This window comes from Carassius gibelio, chromosome B1 (genome assembly GCF_023724105.1).
Source record: "Carassius gibelio isolate Cgi1373 ecotype wild population from Czech Republic chromosome B1, carGib1.2-hapl.c, whole genome shotgun sequence".
Taxonomy (NCBI): Eukaryota; Metazoa; Chordata; class Actinopteri; order Cypriniformes; family Cyprinidae; genus Carassius; species Carassius gibelio.
Window position 1 is genome coordinate 3,194,806 of NC_068396.1, and position 19,020 is coordinate 3,213,825.

The 19,020-nt window shown below is 42.0% G+C and overlaps 1 protein-coding gene across 16 annotated transcripts in view; it reads right to left on the reverse strand.

The window, feature by feature from the left end:
• Positions 1-19,020, reverse strand: part of LOC127948882 (SLAM family member 7) — a 104,010-nt gene that overhangs the window by 16,138 nt on the left and 68,852 nt on the right. For 3 of the 16 annotated variants that reach the window (XR_008152211.1, XM_052545705.1, XM_052545704.1), the window contains exons 1-6: positions 18,819-18,973; positions 17,694-17,999; positions 17,317-17,577; positions 4,490-4,582; positions 981-1,007; positions 529-561 (exon numbers count right to left, since the gene is read on the reverse strand). The exons of 2 other annotated variants lie outside the window; for them this stretch is intronic. Coding sequence is in view for 13 of the 14 variants with exons in the window: in XM_052545705.1 (XP_052401665.1) it covers positions 529-561; positions 981-1,007; positions 4,490-4,582; positions 17,317-17,577; positions 17,694-17,999; positions 18,819-18,885 (787 nt within the window). In the remaining variant the exon portion in view is untranslated. Of the gene's footprint in view, positions 1-528; positions 562-586; positions 1,008-4,489; positions 4,583-17,316; positions 17,578-17,693; positions 18,000-18,818; positions 18,974-19,020 lie in introns of those variants that run through there. 11 more of the 16 variants (XM_052545702.1, XM_052545694.1, XM_052545696.1 and 8 more) reach the window with 9 other exon arrangements.

The following is a 19,020-nucleotide window of genomic DNA, read 5'->3' on the forward strand; positions in this document are numbered from 1 at the left end:
GCTGGATTTGCGTATCGTTTATTTCTTAAGGATGATGCAATCCCAACGAAAAAGGGTCACGATTGTGTGTTGGAACCACAGGCGGTGAGTAAAACTGCTTAAAATATCTCTGCCTCCTTGTTAGTGCGTCCGCCTACCATCGGAGACCTGGGTTCGAGCCCCGCTCGGAGCGAGTCGTTGCTTCTGCTGCTCTCGTTCAGTTTCACAGCTGTCACAGCTTCCAAACGCTCTCAACGCAAAAGCTAACTCGCGCTCGTGATTCTTTAGCTCCGCCCACACGTCACACCTCCAGGCGCTCATGTTTTTCCGGGAAAAATCGGTACAGACTATCTTTCTCTTATGAATATAATAAAACTAAATACTTTTTGGAGTTATGAAGGATGCAGTACTACTCTATAGGTACTCAAGATTAACAGGATATTGAGTGAAAATGAGCATTTAAGCCCCCCCCCCCTTTAAGTTAAAATGGTAAGTCTTCATCTTTGTAAAGGACTATTAATGTAATTATTTAGTTTTTTATTTTCCTACCGGGGATGACTGCACCTTCTTTTTTCTTATCACCTTTATAATAAACAATTACCCATACAATGAATTTAAACTTTTATATATTATGTTGACAGTCATTTGTCAACATATCATCATCATAATGTGATAAAATCATTCACTTTAATAGAGCATGCAGCAGAATTATGAAAATAATGAAATGCAACTTTTTATATTATACTGACAGTCATAAAAAGTTAGAATTGAAGTGTGTTGCTTAACTATCCACAATTCTGTAATTTAAACCACCTGGATATCGGTGTAGCAGATACTGTTTATTTAGTGATGATTTATGGGAGAATAATGTTTTTCAAAGTAGCTTGAGGAGAAAACGTAATCACATTAGCTTTACTGAGAACATACCATAGATATTTTAAATATTTGACAAATAGATGACAAATTATTACATCTTATGTTTAGGATTATTACATGCTTACCTTTGGACGTTACATTATACTTCTTTCCTTGAGTGTCATTTGTGAAAAAGAAAGAAGATCCAGGAGTTACACAGACATATAGAGCAGAGTAAGCTACTGCTGAATTCCTTAAAGGGGTCATATGATGCTATCTAAATTTTCCTTTCTCTTTGGAGTGTGACAAGCTCTTGGTGCATAAGGAAGATCTGTGAAGTTGCAAAGGCTAAAGTCTCAAATCAAAGGTGATATTCTTTATAAAAGACTTGTCCACACCCCCCTAAAATTCCTTGTTCTAACATGCCCCCACATCTCTACGTCATTATGTGGGAAGATTTGCATAACACCGCCCAAATGTTCACACAAAGAAAGAATGCATAACTTTTATATTGAGTTTTGAGAAGTGTAGAGTAGTGCTTGTTGTTTGTTGTTTCTCTGATCACATGCAGACATGGTTTTGTGTTTACACAGCGTGATATGCAATGCATAACAACACAGTATAATTCATTATAATCACTAATTAACTGCACTTGCAAGTGAATCTCAAATAATTTTGTGGGATAATTAAATGTATTCTAAATAAACTACAAACATAAAAATATTTATTTTGTCCTCACATTCTTTCTTGTAACTCTTCCCTCTCAGTCGCACACTTGACTGAAAGGCTCATTATATGCAGCTCATTATGCAGGTCTTTGTCTTCTCAGGTGTAAATCACAAAAATATTCATGATAGCTGATGCCTACTTGCATATGAGTTTTACAAACAAAGGGCCCTATAATACACCTGGCACAATGTGACACAAGGCACAGCACAAGTGTGTTTGCCAGTTTAAGTCCGGCGCCGATCGCATTTTCGCGTCCAGCACCATGTCGTTTAATTATCAAATGCATTTGCGCTCATTTATGCGGCCGTAGTCGTGCTGGTCTAAAAAAAGAGGTGTGTTCAGGCACATTGCTGGCACAATGCTATTTTAAGGAGCTGAAAATAGACTGCGCCATAGACCAACTCAAACCTGGTCTATAGTCTGGCAATATGTTTTTTCTTTGCTATTTAAAGAGCATACACGCTGCTTATTAAAGGGGGGGGGGGGGTGAAATGCTATTTCATGCATACTGAGTTTTTTACACTGTTAAAGAGTTGGATTCCCATGCTAAACATGGACAAAGTTTCAAAAATTAAGTTGTACGTTTGAAGGAGTATTTTTGTTCCAAAAATACTCCTTCCGGTTTGTCACAAGTTTCTGAAAGTTTTTTTCGAGTATGGCTCTGTGTAACGTTAGATGGAGCGGAATTTCCTTATATGTGTCCTGAGGCACTTCTGCCGGAAGAGCGCGCGCTCCGTATAGCAGAGCAGAGAGAGGCTGTGCGCAGACAATCACTGATCAGAGCGAGAGCGTCGCGAAATGTCACAAAAGAAGTGTGTTTTTGGTTGCCAGGGCAAGACAACCCTGCACAGATTACCAAAAGAGAAACAGCATTAATGGACCAGTGGATGGAGTTTATTTTTACAGAGCATCAACGGAGTTGTGCAAGTGTTTCTGTTTGTTCCCCTGCATTTCGAAGACGCTTGTTTTACAAACAAGGCCCAGGTTGACGCTGGATTTGCACATTGTTTATTTCTTAAGGATAATGCAATCCCAACGAAAAAGGGTCACGATCGTGTGTTGGAACCGCAGGCGGTGAGTAAAACTGCTTCAAATATCTCTGTGTTGTTAACTTAGCTATCGGCGCGTAAGCACATCAAGTAAACAAAATGCGATGTTGTTATCAAACTGCACTTTCCACATGTACAGCTTAAAAAAAAAAAAAAAAAAAAAAAAAGTGGAACTTAGTCATTTTCCAAAACCGCTAAGCAAATATATACAGTTTCAGTACATACCACATAGAGAAGCCTTTGCTGATGCTGCTCTTGTTCAATTTCAGCCTCTGGATCTGTGTCACAGCTTCCAGACTCGCTCAACACAAAATCCTACTCGTGCTCGTGATTCTTTAGCTCCGCCCACACGTCACGCCTCTAGGCGCTCGTGTTTTTCCGGGAAAAATCGGTACAGACTATCTTTCTCTTATGAATATAATAAAACTAAAGACTTTTTGGAGTTATGAAAGATGCAGTACTACTCTATAGGTACTCAAGATTAACAGGATATTGAGTGAAAACGAGCATTTCACCCCCCCCCCTTTAAACACAGGGATGCACAGCAGCACACAAACATGCCAAATATTACAAATTAAAGGATTGCAATGCATAAGAATTTTTTGTATGCTAATTAATTAAATTTTATATATATATATATATATATAGTCATTGCATGTATCAGAATTAGGCCATATCTATTTGCTCGCACACCAGCAGCTCTGTTTCATCTCAGAGACGCGTTCTGTCTTTGCGCTTGCCAAATTCCGCCGTGTAAATAGTAAATCCATCATGGCACGAGCGCAACTGGCTCTTAAAGGGAATGGAAGATGAGACTCTGATTGGTTTATTGCACTTTATGCCCAAAAAACACCCATTACTCATTAAGGAAATAGGGACAACCCGTTTAGACCATGCGCCCGGGCATGCCAACCGTTTTTCCGTTGTTAAAATAGCAAAAGCGGATTTGAACATGGCCTGAGTGCACCTGCGCTGTGAGCTTTGAACTTTGCTTTATATTGTTAAAATAGGGCCCAAAAAGTGTCTCAGAAAATTTTAATCAATTTATTGTTTTCTGAGAGTAAACAAGAAGATTTTCACATCATTTAGAAATAAAAATTCTACACTTCAAGATCCTGGTTTAACAGTCTTGTGAACAAATATTCTGTATGTGTTTTATGACCTTATTTCAGTGACTTCAAAATTTTAGGTTTTCACTAATTACGCATGAACGTTGTTTTCTCAAAAAGATACATGCTATTTACATATTATTGTAGCCAAGTGTGTGCTGATTACAGTGTTTTCAGACTTTAGCCATGTATAAGCTTAGAAGCAACTGAAAAAAGCACAAAAGTCAGGGCATGTCAAAACTTCTCCAGGCCCCCAAAACCCCCTAGACCTCAGAGGGTTACAACGTATAAACTAATTTCATTACACCAAATACACAAACTAATGCTCTTTTTAGCAATTGCATATGACCCCTTTAATTACAAAATCTAATGGCCAAAAATATTTTGAAAAGCAGTGTTTGAAATGTCTCACTTTGTTCATTTTATGTCACTATTACAGTAGTAAGTGTAACACACTTTTTTAATACACTTTCACAGTAACCATAAAGCATACAGAAATACACTAGCGGCCAAAAGTGATGTCCAGATTCCAAAATCCAAATTAAACACTTGTACAACTACACAATACACTTAGAAAATCTACATGAAAATAACATTAATGTTTGATTAAAGAATGAAGATCAATCTTTCTATGCTGGACATCACTTTTTTTTTTGTACACTACTACTGTCTACACTGGGTACAAGTTTATAGACAGTATTTTAAACTTCTTAAAAAACACAAGTGCAAAAACATGTATCTTAAAATAAAATACAATAGATAACTTACTATGAAACCTTGACCAGACCTTATAGAGGAGAACAAAGAGGACCAGTATCAAGATTGGGATGATGATGAAAGCTATCCACCAAAGTCCACTCTCTGAAGGAAAAGAACACGAGGAATAAACATAATAAATAATTTATACATAACTTATAATATACTTGCACAGCTGATTCATAATGCACTCTAAATGATAGCATAACAATATCCTGGTCAAAACTATCAGCAATCACAGAAACCAAATTGTATGACATTAACTCTTTCCATGTGACTTGATACAAAGTCCAAATGGCCCTAAATGTTTGTACTTATTTTGAAAGTAGAAACAGAGTATGTTGCCAATAAAGTATTTTGTTAGCATTAAGATATACATCAATGCAATTTGCTGTCTACTGTTACTATGCTAAACAGCCAGCAGTAATGGTTTTTTAGACACAGTATAAGGCCCAATCCCAATTCTACCCCTTAGCCCTTCCCCTTACCCCTACCCCTCCATTTTGTACGTTCACTTGAAGGGGTAGGGGTGTCTCGATTCTTTTGGTTGGAGGGGTAGGGGTAAGGGGAAAATTTTCAGGTATGAATTATCTCAGCAACATGGCTGCTACAGCGAACAAAAAGACACATAAATGTAAGCTTTTTGGCATAAATAAAGATTTTAATGAAAAGTAATCATTTGTTTTATGTTGCATTCAATTGTGAGTTTATATTAATGGTCGTGTTACTCAAAGAAATGTTTGCAAAAAAAATCCCTAATATTTGCAAACGTCATTACAGACTGCATGATAGTGGCACAGCATATGTCTGATCAGGGCCATAACTGCCGTAGACATTGATGGGGGCTAATCCCCCAATAATTGGAAATCACTAAATCAATTTCTCAAATATTGCCTATTCGAGAGAGAGAGAGAGAGAGAGAGAGAGAGAGAGAGAGAGAGAGAGAGAGAGAGAAATGGAAGTTGCGTGTATTCACGTCTGTGCGTTTATGTTTTTAGAGTGAGTTTACTTAAAAACAGCGATTGTATCCTCTCATCGCTGGAAAATATAATGTAGTGATTCAATATTTAAACTGTATTTAATAAAAGTTGTGGGGCAGCGTTGACAAGTTTATTTTCTCCTGGATTGTGAGCTGTGCGATTTCCGATATGTGTGTGTGTCAGTAAGCAGCTCATTATTTATACAGAATGACAATTAAAGGCTCTAATGCACACCAGCACACCAGTATGTGTGCATTATAAGAGCTAGACGAAGAATGATGACGTGTGATGGCATGGTAGTGGTGTCCCAATCCTTAGGGGAATATTTTCTTCCCTACCCCTTGACACTCTGTTTCAAGGGATAAGGGGAAGGGGTATAAAATAGAATTGTGATTGGGCCTATGCCTGTACTAGTTGATATTTTCTGATGAAGAATAACATACTGTAATTTGCCGGTCTCTACCATGGTAAGACCATTGTTTACAGTATCGCAAGGCATACTGTAATAAAAAATAATGCCTGTCAAATATATTGCATAAAATGAAAGAGGATAGATGAAAATGTAATGTTCCATGTACTTATCTGTCATGATTCTGCCCTCGTGTCCTTGATTTTTCCTAGTCTTGAGGCAGGATCATGACAGACCCGTGTTTTGTGTACAAGCACATGGCCTTGCCTTTGGGCCATGTGCTTGTGTTGTCTCGTTCCCTTGCCCCGCCCCCCTTGTTAACCTAGTCGTGTCGTGATTGCTATCTGTGCAACCTGTCGTGTCTTAATTGTTCCCCTATTTAGATCTTCTAGTGTGCTCTGTCTTGCGTCGGTTCATTGTTCATCACTTGTGATTGTACCACATTGGTGATTGTGATTGTTCCTGAAGAAGTGTTTTGTATTTCCGTGAGTGTTTACTTGTAGTTAGTGTTCTCTAGTTTTGAGTCTTTGTTTATCTCGTTAACTCAGTCCTGTTCAGTTATTTTGTATTTCCCTAGTCAGTGTTTTCCCCCTCGTGGGTTTTTGTTTTCCCTTTTTTGTTAAATAAATCCTGTGTTTCGTTACTTCCTGTCTGCACCTGAGTTCCTCCCTTACCAAAACCCTGACAGAATGAACCGACCAAAAAGGAACTCAGCAGGCAGGAGGTCCCCCGAGCTCCAACACTTGTTGAAGTTCCGTCGTCAATGTTGGATGTCATCCCCCACCGACAGGAAGGGGGTCACCCTCCCATACTCGCCCGAGGGGGAGTGGATCCTTCAGAATTATGCCCGGCTGTGGGAGAGCATCTCCCAGGAGGAGCCACAGAGGTCCCCTCCACCTACCCAGCTGCCAACGGTCCCAGAGGGTCGTGTCCTGGCCGTGGCAACCCTGGGGGATCAGGCAAGTCCCTCCCAAGATCCTGAGGAACCTCCCACTACCTTAAGTCTCCCCAACAAGCGAGGGAGACGGTTTTCATGGGAGTCAGCTTCAGAGTCTTCGGCGTCCGAGGCTGCCCTGCCCGAGACCAAACTCCCCCAACCCGCCTCTGACCCAGCTGTAGCCTCTGCACCGCGCCCGAGGAGGAAGAGGAAGAAGAAGGGGCCTGCCGGTCCTGTGACCCTGTCTCTTCCCATGCCATCAGCGGTGAGCGCTGGCGTGCCCCGTGTCCTGCTGATGTAGTCATGTGTCCTGTTCATGTGGCCCCGTGTCCCGTTAATGTTGCCCCGTGTCCCGTAGGTGTCCTGTTGTCCCCCCGTGTCCAGTAGATGTTGTCCCCCCGTGTCCAGTAGATGTTGTCCCCCCGTGTCCAGTAGATGTTGTCCCCCCGTGTCCAGTAGATGTTGCCCCGTGTCCAGTAGATGTTGTCCCCCCGTGTCCAGCTGTCGTCTCCCCGCGTCCCGTAAGTCTTGCCCCGCGTCCCGTAAGTCTTGCCCCGCGTCCCGTAAGTGTTGCCCCGCGTCCCTTGTCTGCTCCTGTCATGTCCCCTGTCAGTTGTCCTGAGACCCCTCCCCGCCCCTCACCACCCAGACCTGCCCGTACCCCCCGTCGTCAGCCTTCGTCCTGTCCTCCTAAGATTCCTACACCACCCACCCGCCCTGGTCTCTCCCCCATGAACTTTGTGGTCCCGCCCCCTCCCCTTCCCTGTTTGTTTTTTTTGATTTGTCACCCTAACCCTGCCGTTGTGTACTCATGTTTGCCTTTGTTGTTATTTGTCATGTCTTGTTGGTTTGTGTCTGTGTCCCAGTCTGTCATGTCAGTCATGTCCCGTGTTTGATGTTCCCTTGAGGAGCGTCTGGAAGCCGCTCCTTAAGGGAGGGGTTCTGTCATGATTCTGCCCTCGTGTCCTTGATTTTTCCTAGTCTTGAGGCAGGATCATGACAGACCCGTGTTTTGTGTACAAGCACATGGCCTTGCCTTTGGGCCATGTGCTTGTGTTGTCTCGTTCCCTTGCCCCGCCCCCCTTGTTAACCTAGTCGTGTCGTGATTGCTATCTGTGCCACCTGTCGTGTCTTAATTGTTCCCCTATTTAGATCTCCTAGTGTGCTCTGTCTTGCGTCGGTTCATTGTTCATCACTTGTGATTGTACCACATTGGTGATTGTGATTGTTCCTGAAGAAGTGTTTTGTATTTCCGTGAGTGTTTACTTGTAGTTAGTGTTCTCTAGTTTTGAGTCTTTGTTTATCTCGTTAACTCAGTCCTGTTCAGTTATTTTGTATTTCCCTAGTCAGTGTTTTCCCCCTCGTGGGTTTTTGTTTTCCCTTTTTTGTTAAATAAATCCTGTGTTTCGTTACTTCCTGTCTGCACCTGAGTTCCTCCCTTACCAAAACCCTGACACTTATCATTGCACAAAATAAGGTTCCTCTTCAGGAACTCGAGCTGCGTCGAGAACGTTTGGGGAACGCATCCAGCTTGACGTCTCTGAATAACGTATAATCAGTCCAAAGGAAGGGCGAGACGTCATAGGCGGGTGACGTCAGAGACCAGGAAGCATAAAAGCTTGAGCGGCGAAGCCGGTAATCAGCCTTGTGTCTTCAGCAAGCGCTCCGAGGAGTGTGTCCGTGCATGTGATCTTGCAGTTGCGGTCGCGCTGTTGATGAGGCACGGCGGCGACCGCGATAGCGGGAATCGCACATGATCTGGCGAACGGGTTGGAGACGGCTCGTCCTATCTCCACCCGTGTTCACTAGATCTAGAGCTCGTTCTCGAGGCTTGGAAACCAGCGCTGCAGTTTCTTCGCGCTCTGAGACAGCTCGCTGTAGCATCCATCTTTCTCTGAGGAGATTGATGTTGTTTGTGTGACTGAGTAACATAAAATAAAAAATAAAAATAAAATAAAATGACATATTTATCTGACTATGTGAAGTTAGATTTACAGGGGCTGTAGGGATGTGATTTCTTATGTGAGAACACGTGTGTACCGCTCTTCCTCTGAGGAGGTTGAGGCGGTCAGGAGCTGCTGGGCGGAGCAGTCCCAACCGTGTTCCAGCCCCACGTGCAGGGGGTGTCACTTTTGTACTCCGCACACGCTAGAGTCAAAGTGGCGCTCCCAGGCCGAAGGCTTGTAGTGGAAATCAGTTCTACGGACCGTTGTTTTCGCTGGACAGCCTTCATCATAACGTCCTGACACCTAGGCCTAGGACGTTTTGAGGGCCAGCTCCCTCTGGCGAAGAGTGGTGTACACCGCATTACGCGGTGCCCCTCTCTCCTCAGTGCCCTCAGGAGATTGTTCTGCCAACCCTGGCGGTGTTCCAGGGTACAGCGATCTCCGGCGAGCGCTTCTCTCAGTTACCGCCCGGAAACGTAGCGGTGCTGAGAGGCTCGCTACCTCTACGGAGGTCTCTAGAGCATCTAGTACGGTCATCCCCTGCCGGTCCACTGCTTCAGGGCACCGAGCTAGTGGGTCTAGGCGCACCAGAGGCCAGTCTCGCGAGATTGGTTCCCTTAGGAGGTCACATGGCGGTGTGGGAGCCCCTGCCAAGTGTACTTCACGGGGTCCTGCCCCGAGCAGGCTCTGGTCTAGTCTTCCTAGCAGACGATGTGGGTCTGAGGACCGTCGTTTTTAGGAGACTTCAGCTATGAGAGTCCTGATGCTGCGGCTCAGGACCTCGGAGGGCAGGCCCCTCTGGGGAAGAGCGGTGTACACCGCATTACACGGTGCCCGTCTCTCCTCAGTGCCCTCAGGAGACCTGCCAACCCTGCCGGTGTTCCAGGGCGCAGCGGTCTCCAGCGAGCGCTTCTCTCAGTTACCGCCCGGGAACATAGCGGTGCTAAGAGGCTCGCGACCTCCTGGGAGGTTTCCAGAGCACCTAGCTCGGCCGTCTCCTGCTGGTGCGCCACTTCAGGGCACTGAGCTAATTGCTCTGATGCCACCAGAGATCAGTCTTGATAGGCTGATTCCCTTAGTAGACTATTTTGCAGCGTGAAACTACTGCCAAATGTGTCTCAGTGGGTCCTGCACACTGTAGTGAGAGGCCACAGAATCCAGTTCTGGTGGGCCCCAAGCAGGCTCTGGTAATGGAACAGAAGTAGACTCTCTCTGAGGATGGAGACCATCGATGTGGTCCCTCCTTGGGTTGCAGAGCCCGGGTCCTACAGCCGGTACTTCACTGTTCCGAGGAAGGATGAGGCTTTGTGTCCTTTTCTAGATCTGTGCTTTTTGAACGCCTGCACAGGCCGAGGACTGGTGTGTCACGATCTATCAAAAGATGCACTTATCTCCATCCTTCTTCATTGGAAGTTCCTGAGGTTTGCTTTTGGGGGCAAAAGCCTACCAATACGGATCTTCCGCTGGCCTTGCACTCTCACCCCACACTTTCACAACTCAACCACATTGACGATTGGTTGATATCAGCTCAATCTGAGCAGATGACGGTTCGGCACAGAGGTGTCGTTCTCGCTAACATGAAAGAGCTGGGGTTAAGACTTAACGCCAAGGAAAGTGTGCTTTCTCCAGTTCAGAGAACCACTTATCTGGGCATGGTGTGGGATTCGACCATGATGCAGGCACGTATGTCACCTGCTCGGATCGAGTCGATCCTCACTGCAGTCGCGAGAGTGAGAGAAGGCCTTTCACTCACTGTCAAGCAGTCACAGAGATTGCTGGGTCTGATGGCAGCTGCGTCCAACGTGAATACTATTGGCCTGCTGTACATGAGACCCCTACAGTGGTGGCTCAAGACCAAGGGGTTCTCCCTGAGGGGAAACCCACTTTGCATGCTAAAGGTCACGCGGCGCTGCCTACGTGCCTTGGATATGTGGAGGAAGCCTTGGTTCTTGTCTCAGGGCCCGGTGCTGGGAGCTCCTTGTCGCCGTGGGATGCTAGTGACGGACGCGTCCCTAGCATCCCAGTTTATACAACTAGCGTACCAGATCCTTGTGTGGGCCCAGGACGAATTCCACTCACTCAGAGCAGTTCACATTCCTGGGCATCTTAATATAGGAGCAGACATCCTGTTGAGGCAGGGGCCGAGGCCCGGGGAATGGCGGCTTCACACTGAGGTGATGAAGCAGAGTTGGAGATGTTGGCCAGACTTGGGTGGATCTGTTTGCGACTCGAGAGTCATCGCACTGTCCCCTCTGGCTTACTCTCACTCATCCAGCTCCACTGGGGCTGGACGCCATGGTACAGACATGGCCGAGGCTTCATCTGTACATTTTTCCCCCGATTGCTCTGCTCTCGGGAGTTCTGGAGAGAGTGTGCCAGGACGGAGTCCGGCTGCTGTTAGTAGCCCCGTTCTGGACGGGCCGGGAATGGTTCCTGGGCCTGATTTCTCTTTTTGACGGCACTCCATGGGAGGTTCCCGTCAGGAGAGATCTCCCCTCGCAGGCGGAGGGTGCGCCCCCGCATGGAGCTTAGAGGCTGTAGGTGATGTCTCTGAGGAGGCACAACTCTTAGCTTTGTAACGGATATGCAGATCATCGATTCATGTGTTTAATTCAGATTTTCCAAATGAAACTCTTTTTGCACCAAGTGCCTGGCCTCGCGCCAGCCTGGCTGGACTTAAATTATTTACAATGCCCATGCGAGCTTCAAAGAAGAAATGAAAACCCCCAACCACATTCCAACACTGGAGACAAAGGAAACCTTTCGTATAAGTTCCTTACTTTCATTTTATTATTAATATGTATTTTAATTATGTTTATGGATTGCATAAAATGGTTAATCCTTGTTATGTGAAGAGTATAAGTTGCAAGCTCATACTTTAGGAAATGTCTCTCCTCACTTTAACCTTCTCAAAGAGAGCCATGTTTCTGCAACCCCCACTTTTGCAGGTTGTAAAAGTTTACGACCACACAGGACAGGAGAGAAGCCAAATCACTGGCTTCTTTTGAACAATGCATTCTATGGAATGTATTCATTAACTTTCTGTTTTTATGTTTTATAAATGTATTGCGTATTCCCTTTTGGTACATTTAGATGTTTCCCAACATCTGCAGTGTTATCATGTGTTAAGCAAATCTTTAAATGTGTAATTCTACATTTGGAATGTAACTTCATGTTTTGATCATATATATATTATGTTTAGTCTTGTTCTAATCGTCATGCTCTGACAGACCCATTTATCTAGAACAAAGTAAGGAAATGTATGTAATCTGAAGTACAAACTTGCTAGAAATATCCCTGATGGAATCGGACAGGCCCTAGATCATCGGGGGGGGGGGTTGTCTCCACAGAGACAAAGGAACTTTTCCCTCCGCTTCAGATCGCGGACTTTCATTGGCTGTTTACGCGAAAAAGGGGCGTGAACTATTTCAAGCTATAAGAATTGACCAAATAAGGTCCACCTCTCTCTTCTTGCTCTTCTTCCTCTTCTCCGTTCTCGGACACGCTGCTCTCCAACGTTGCTTCCGCGCGGCCGTAGGCCGCGCTCATAGCGCGAACCCCCTCAGCACAGGGGCTGAGAGAAAAAAAAGCCATTTTAATGGCTCCTTTAGAAGCTTTCGTTTCGTTTATTTCTTTTCTTTACTAAGTTTATTCAACTATTCGCCTCTCCACGCAAGGAAGACGAATTCTGGGACATTGTTTGTTGAACCTTTCAAATACCGCGCGAGGACAGAACAAAGGACCACGTGCTCCATGCTCACGCAAAGATCCAGCGAAGCGTGCACGCGCGTCACATGGCCTCCGGCACACGCACGCTGTTTTCAAAAGGACAAGCGCACAAAGCTTCACAAAAAGACCACGCTCACGCGCTGGGCCATGCAAGTATCACTTTTCTATGGAGATTTAAATGCTGGTTTAAAGTGTTGTTATGATCTGATTTGTTGTTGGCTTCCAAAAGTTACTGACTATGATTTTCATACCTGAGCTCCTTATGTGATCTCATTCTATTTTCTCTCTCTCTCTCTCTCTCTTTTATTTGGATTCGTTATGTATTGTATAAAGCTTACTGTTTGTATTGTCGTACGCATATTTACTCTGTGTGATTTGTAGTTTGATGTATTACTAGTTTAATTATTAAAAACCCATATACTGACGATTGGCTTGGACTCCACCCCACTCACATTACGAGTCACTGAGATGTCTGATCTATAGCTACAAGCTCTAAATTTAGAAACTAAATTTATCATAAGGATAGGATAATATTTTCATGGCCAGAGAATACTTTTCCTTGAATTATAAGGCGTGATAACTTTATTGAAAATTTATAGGTCTACAGTGGTTTGCTGGACATACCACGGTTTGATTTGCAGTAATTTACAGTAAGAGATATCACAATAATTGATATGAAGAATGTAATATTGACATATTAATGAGTAAGTTACAGTGCCCTGTGATTATTTATTGTTATAGGCAATTGAGCTATTTTTCATAATCAATCAAATTTAATGTAACTGTCATCTGAGATATAAATTAATCATATTCCTGATTAATTATTCAAATTCCCTATATATCATTTGAGTTAATTACTATGTAAAACTCATTGTTGTTACAGCTTCCGGTCTCTCAACCGAGGTTGTAAGACCGTTCTCCAATCCAGAGCTCCCTCAATGAGGAAACTGTATGCCTTGAAGTGGAAGCTTTTCACTTCTTGGTGCGGAGACCTCCAGCTCGACCCAGTTAACTGCCCGGATGGTACAGTGCTGGAGTTCCTGCAGGCTCTTTGCAGGGTTGACCCACTCCACCCTGAAGGTCTACGTGGCAGCCATGGTGGCCTACCGTGCCCCTCTCGGTGGCAAGTCAGTGAGCAGAAACCCTCTGGTTACATGTTTCCTCCATGGTGCGCTGAGGCTAGGCCTCCGGCCAGAAGAAGCTTATGCTAAGCGGTGATCAGGATGCTATCCTAAGCCTCAAGTCCTCTGATCTCCCCTCTCCTGGGGGTCAAGACTCACTCCTTCTGAAGTTTGGCCATTGGACGGGTTGTCCCCGATTTCTGTCAGGCTCCTTCTCTTTCTCTTGCTTTAGCTGTGCTCTTCCACACTAGGCAGAGATTTGAAAGTCTGGCGGCGTGGGCATTCTCGTTCCTCAAACGTTCTCGACGCAGCTCTAGTTCCTGAAGAGGAACGTCTAAGGTTACGTATGTAACCCTGGTTCCTCGAAGGAACGAGACGCTGCGCCGCAGTGCCACACTTCTGGCATCTCTGGCTGGCACTTGCTTCATCCTTTGAGGCTGATTACCAGCTTCGCCGCTCAAGCTTTTATGCTTCCTGGTCTCTGACGTCACCCGCCTATGACGTCTCGCCCTTCCTTTGGACTGATTATACATGTTATTCAGAGACGTCACGCTGGACGCGTTCCCCAAACGTTCTCGATGCAGCGTCTCGTTCCTTCGAGGAACCAGGGTTACATACGTAAACTTAGACAATTTTTTTGAACAGTAAGATTTTGGATGTTTTTAAAAGAAGTTTCTTCTGCTCACCAAGCTTGCAATGTTTTATTTACTTTTTATTGAGTAAAACATTTTCAGGATTCTTTGATGAATAGATAGATCAAAATGTCTGAACTAAAAAACTTGTGTAACATTATACACTAGCTATACCATTCAAAAGCTTGGAGTCAGTATAATGTTTTTCTGAATAACTTTAATTTAAAAATATTTTGTATAGAAATTAATCCTTTTATTTAGCAAGGATGCTTTAAATTGATCAAAAGTGATGATAAAGACATTTATAATGTTACAAACGATTTCTATTTCAGATAAATGCTATTCTTCTGAACTTTTATTCTTCTATTAATTAAATAAACATGAAATAAGTCTACTCAGCTGTTTTCAACATACTACTACTACTACTACTAATAATAATAATAATAAATGTTTTTTGAGTAGCAAATAAGCATATTAGAATGATATCTGAAGGATCATGTGACTCGAGTAATGATATTAAAATATATATTTGAAATCACAGGAATAAATTTAATTTTAAAGTAGATTCATATAGAAAATAAATATATACTTTTTTCTAAATTGTCAAACAAATGTAATTTGCTTTGATATATATTGTTTTATTCTATTCCATTTACATTCAGATCATTATAAGTGTAAAATGTCCAAATACTTGAATGTACATACAACTTCCAAACACAATCCACCTTATTTTTCATGTAAGCGGGGAATTTTCGAATTTCTTTATCGATGACACTCCTATTTGGGCATGAATAATATTTAGTGCTAAGCTGAAGTTGTTGATAACAGTAGAAACCTAACATAAAAGCACAAAGAGGGCTAGCTTGAATGAATATTCTGTCATTTACTTACTCTAAGGTTGTTGCAAACCTGTGTTCATTACTTTTTTGCTGCTGAACACAAAGGAAGATATTTCGAAGAATGTTTGTTACCAAGCAAATCTTGGGTCCCTTTGACTTCCATAGTAATGAGAAATAATATTATGGAAGTGAATAGGATCAAAGAATAGTTTTTTTTATATATTAACAGTATTCCAAATATCCTCCTTTGTGTTCAGTAGAACAAATAAATGTATACAGGTTTAGAACAAGTCGATGTTAAGTAAACGATGAAAACCTGAATTATTGGGTGAACTATCACTTAAAGCCAGGTACTGTGATTGTATTGAATAAAAGTACAACTGTACTTGGACTGGAACACCATGGTGCCATGAACAAAATACTTTTGCTACTTTTGGTTAAAAGGCTTGGGGAATTTATCGGTTTCTCCTGAGCATCTGACTGACTTCAGTGTTTTGTTTTACAGATTGTTGGCAAGGTGGTCATGAGACCACACAAACTGAACCATTGCAGCTGCTCCTTCAGTACAGTGATGCCTAAAGTCCAGGCATTGACAGACCACACTTATGCCTCAAGGGTTAAAATAATGTTACACAAGGCAATATAGTTCCACAGTGAAGATCCCTTTGCCATTGCCATTTTCAAGAATGACACTAGCACTTTGTTGTACACTGTTAAATTCTACACTTCCCATTTTAAGATACACATAATTAATCAAATTCCAATGATCCAAAATAAAAAATATATTTTAGTTATATTTTTATCACTCCTATGCTCCTTAACTAACGGCTAGCAAAACGGAAGTTTAACAAATTATAAGGAATTATATCATCGTACCTGTCACAGTCTTCTGTCTTTCTGTCACTTTCTTCTGTGAGTGTTGTGTTTGTTTGGTCTCATGTGCTTTTGTCCTGTTTCTTTTCTTACCCCGCCAATCTTGTTACCTCATCATTGGGTAACACTTTAAAATAATGGTCCGTTGTTAACAAGTAACTACGCAGTAAGTAATAGGTAGTACTACATTAACACTAGGTTCCTGCGGACTGACAAGGTAACACTCGAGTAATGAGTCATGGATTTCACAAGTAATTTACAATAAAATTATCTGACACATACTGTACAGCCATTTATTTCTGTGAGGAACTAGTGATATTCTACCAGACATTGTAATCTGGAAGATGTTGTTATTATATATATATATATATATATATATATATATATATATATATATATATATATATATATATATATATATATATATATATGTTTCCATAAAGAAGCTAATTGTTCACTTTATAGACGTAGCTGTTGTGATTAGTAATTAATTGGTTATTGTTCATTAGTTGGCCATAGTTCCAAAGTAGTTCTCAATGACAATATTTTGGTTGCACTTTATTTTACAGTACGTGTACTGCCATGTACTTATAGTGTACTTACATAGTATTTATCTAAGAAAGTTCTGGTAACACAAGGTAACTAAATGGGGTAGGGTTAGGTTTAGGGGTAAGTTCAGGGTTAGTACCTAGTTATTACATAGTTAGTGTAATTACTATAATAAGTACATAATATGTACATGAGGAACAGGACTGTAAAATAAAGTGCTACCAATATTTTTCTTTAGTAATTATCAAATACCTAATAAGGAACTACCTATGTCCTAAATGAGCTATTACTTACTGCTTAGTTAATCTTGCTTCTATATTAGTTAATAGTATTAAGTTAAGTGTTAATGTAGTACTACCTATTACTTCCTGCGTAGTTACTTATTAACAACGGACCATTATTTTAAAGTGTTACCCATCATTGTTTTAGTTGCTTCACCCATGTTTCTCTCTTGTTCCCGGACTCATTTACCTTCGCTCTGCACACCTGTCTCTTAATCACACACACAGCTGTTGCTCATTGTCATGGACTATATATTCTCGTCTCACACACTACTCTGGCTGTATTGATTGTTAGATGTTAATCGTGTTTGCATTTTGCCCTTTTCTGATTCTGCTCTTGTCCTTGTTATCGGTTCTGTTTTTATTTTTGCCTGTTTAGTTTTAAAATTAAAGATTCTTCCCTGCATTTGGACCCAGACCCTATTCTTTCCTTGGCGCCTTCTGACCGACGTGACAGTACCTATTTTCACATTTCAAAATAAGGTGGATAGAGGATCTCAGAACCACCTCAATATAAAAACTAATCTGACACATGATGCTTACCTTTAAACAGATCTCTCTCATAGACCGGATCACTGGTGCTATTTCTCAAGGCATTCTCGAGTGTGCATGTGTAGAAGAAATCTGGATTTCCTTGTTTTTCAACTGTGATAAGTTCTCCTTTTGGACTGTGGGGTGAACCCTTCAGTGTGCCTCCAGTAGAATTCTTCCAGATGATCGTTTCACTGTACTCGCATATTAAATACACTGCATCAGGGTTAACTTTAATCTTCTCTAGTTTTATCACAGGTTTGGGGAGCAGTGCTGTGAAAGAAACAAAGAAAAATCATGTTAAGTTCCACTTTTCTTGTTAGAGTACAATATGATTACCATCTGTGTTAATCACTGTAAATGCATCAATGTGAAGTATATCCACTTACGCAAAACTTCCAATTTGAATCTTTGTTCCTCCTCTTTATGGTTGATATCGATGGTGTAAAGTCCACTACGTTCAACAGTTAAATTAGTTATAGTGATTTGTCCAGTCTCCTTATTAAGAGTTGTGATGTTATTGAAATTCTTATTCGGGATGAAAAAGCCATCTTCAGCATCCCATTCAATCGCTTTTACAACAGATTCACCGTTTCTTTGTTTCCATAAAATGCTGCTGACAGGAGGATTTAAGCTGGTCGGCTGAAAAGACACTCTACCACCGACTTCAACAAAAACGTTTTTCACTTCTTGACCTGGTTTGTCAATTGAAAGAGTATATTAGTTGACATACAACAAACTAATTTTAGGGGTGCACGTTAAATATCATCCAAAATCACACACCTGATGGAATTTACTACTGATCAGAGAACAAGCTTTACTCATGAGATGTGCATTAATTATCGGCTGATATTTATTGTGCACCCCTAGCAAAATTCTGTGTAATAGTTACTAATAGCTTCTGGAAAGCATGGCAACAAAAGTACCCGATAATGAACTATATTCAGACACGATATGTCATATACCTACCACACACATATAAACAGAACACATAATTATAATACCTTACATTTATATAGTGCTTTTCTAGGCACTCAAAGCACATTACATTGTGAGGGCTATCTCCTCATCCACCACCAGTGTGTAGCATCCACCTGGATGATGCAACGGCAGCCATATTGCGCCAGAATGCCCACCCCACACCAGCTTACTGGTGGAGAGGATGAAGCCAATCAGCAGATATGGGGATTGTTATAATGCCATGAGGGTCAGAGGCCAATGGGCGAATTCAGCCAGGATGGAGAGGTCACACCGTTACTCTGATTGTTATTATCATGTAATAATAAAATAACCAAGGCATCAAAATCTAAACTATAAACTACACAAAACTAGGCCTAGACAAAGACTATTCTATATCTTTATATAATCTTTACACCACAGTCCCGTGGTATTTGTAAATTGTACACAGTATTATAATATGTTTTAAAACTAAACAGCATTGAACTAACGTTAGCTAAGAGCAGCCACCACCTCGTCATGGAGAAAATGTATAGTGAAATATTGAGTAACTTTACCAGAAGCAGCTCCGATGGCGATGAACAAAGTGCAGATGACGGTCATCCAGTATTTCAGAGGAGACATTTTTCAAAGTAAACTTTCATGTGTTCTTCTTTTAGATTTTGTTTTTCAGAAAGTATGAGGAACATGCCTCAGAGGCCAAGCGAAGACAGAAACCGTAAAGGAAGTCAGTTTGAAACAAAACTGAAAGTAGAATGT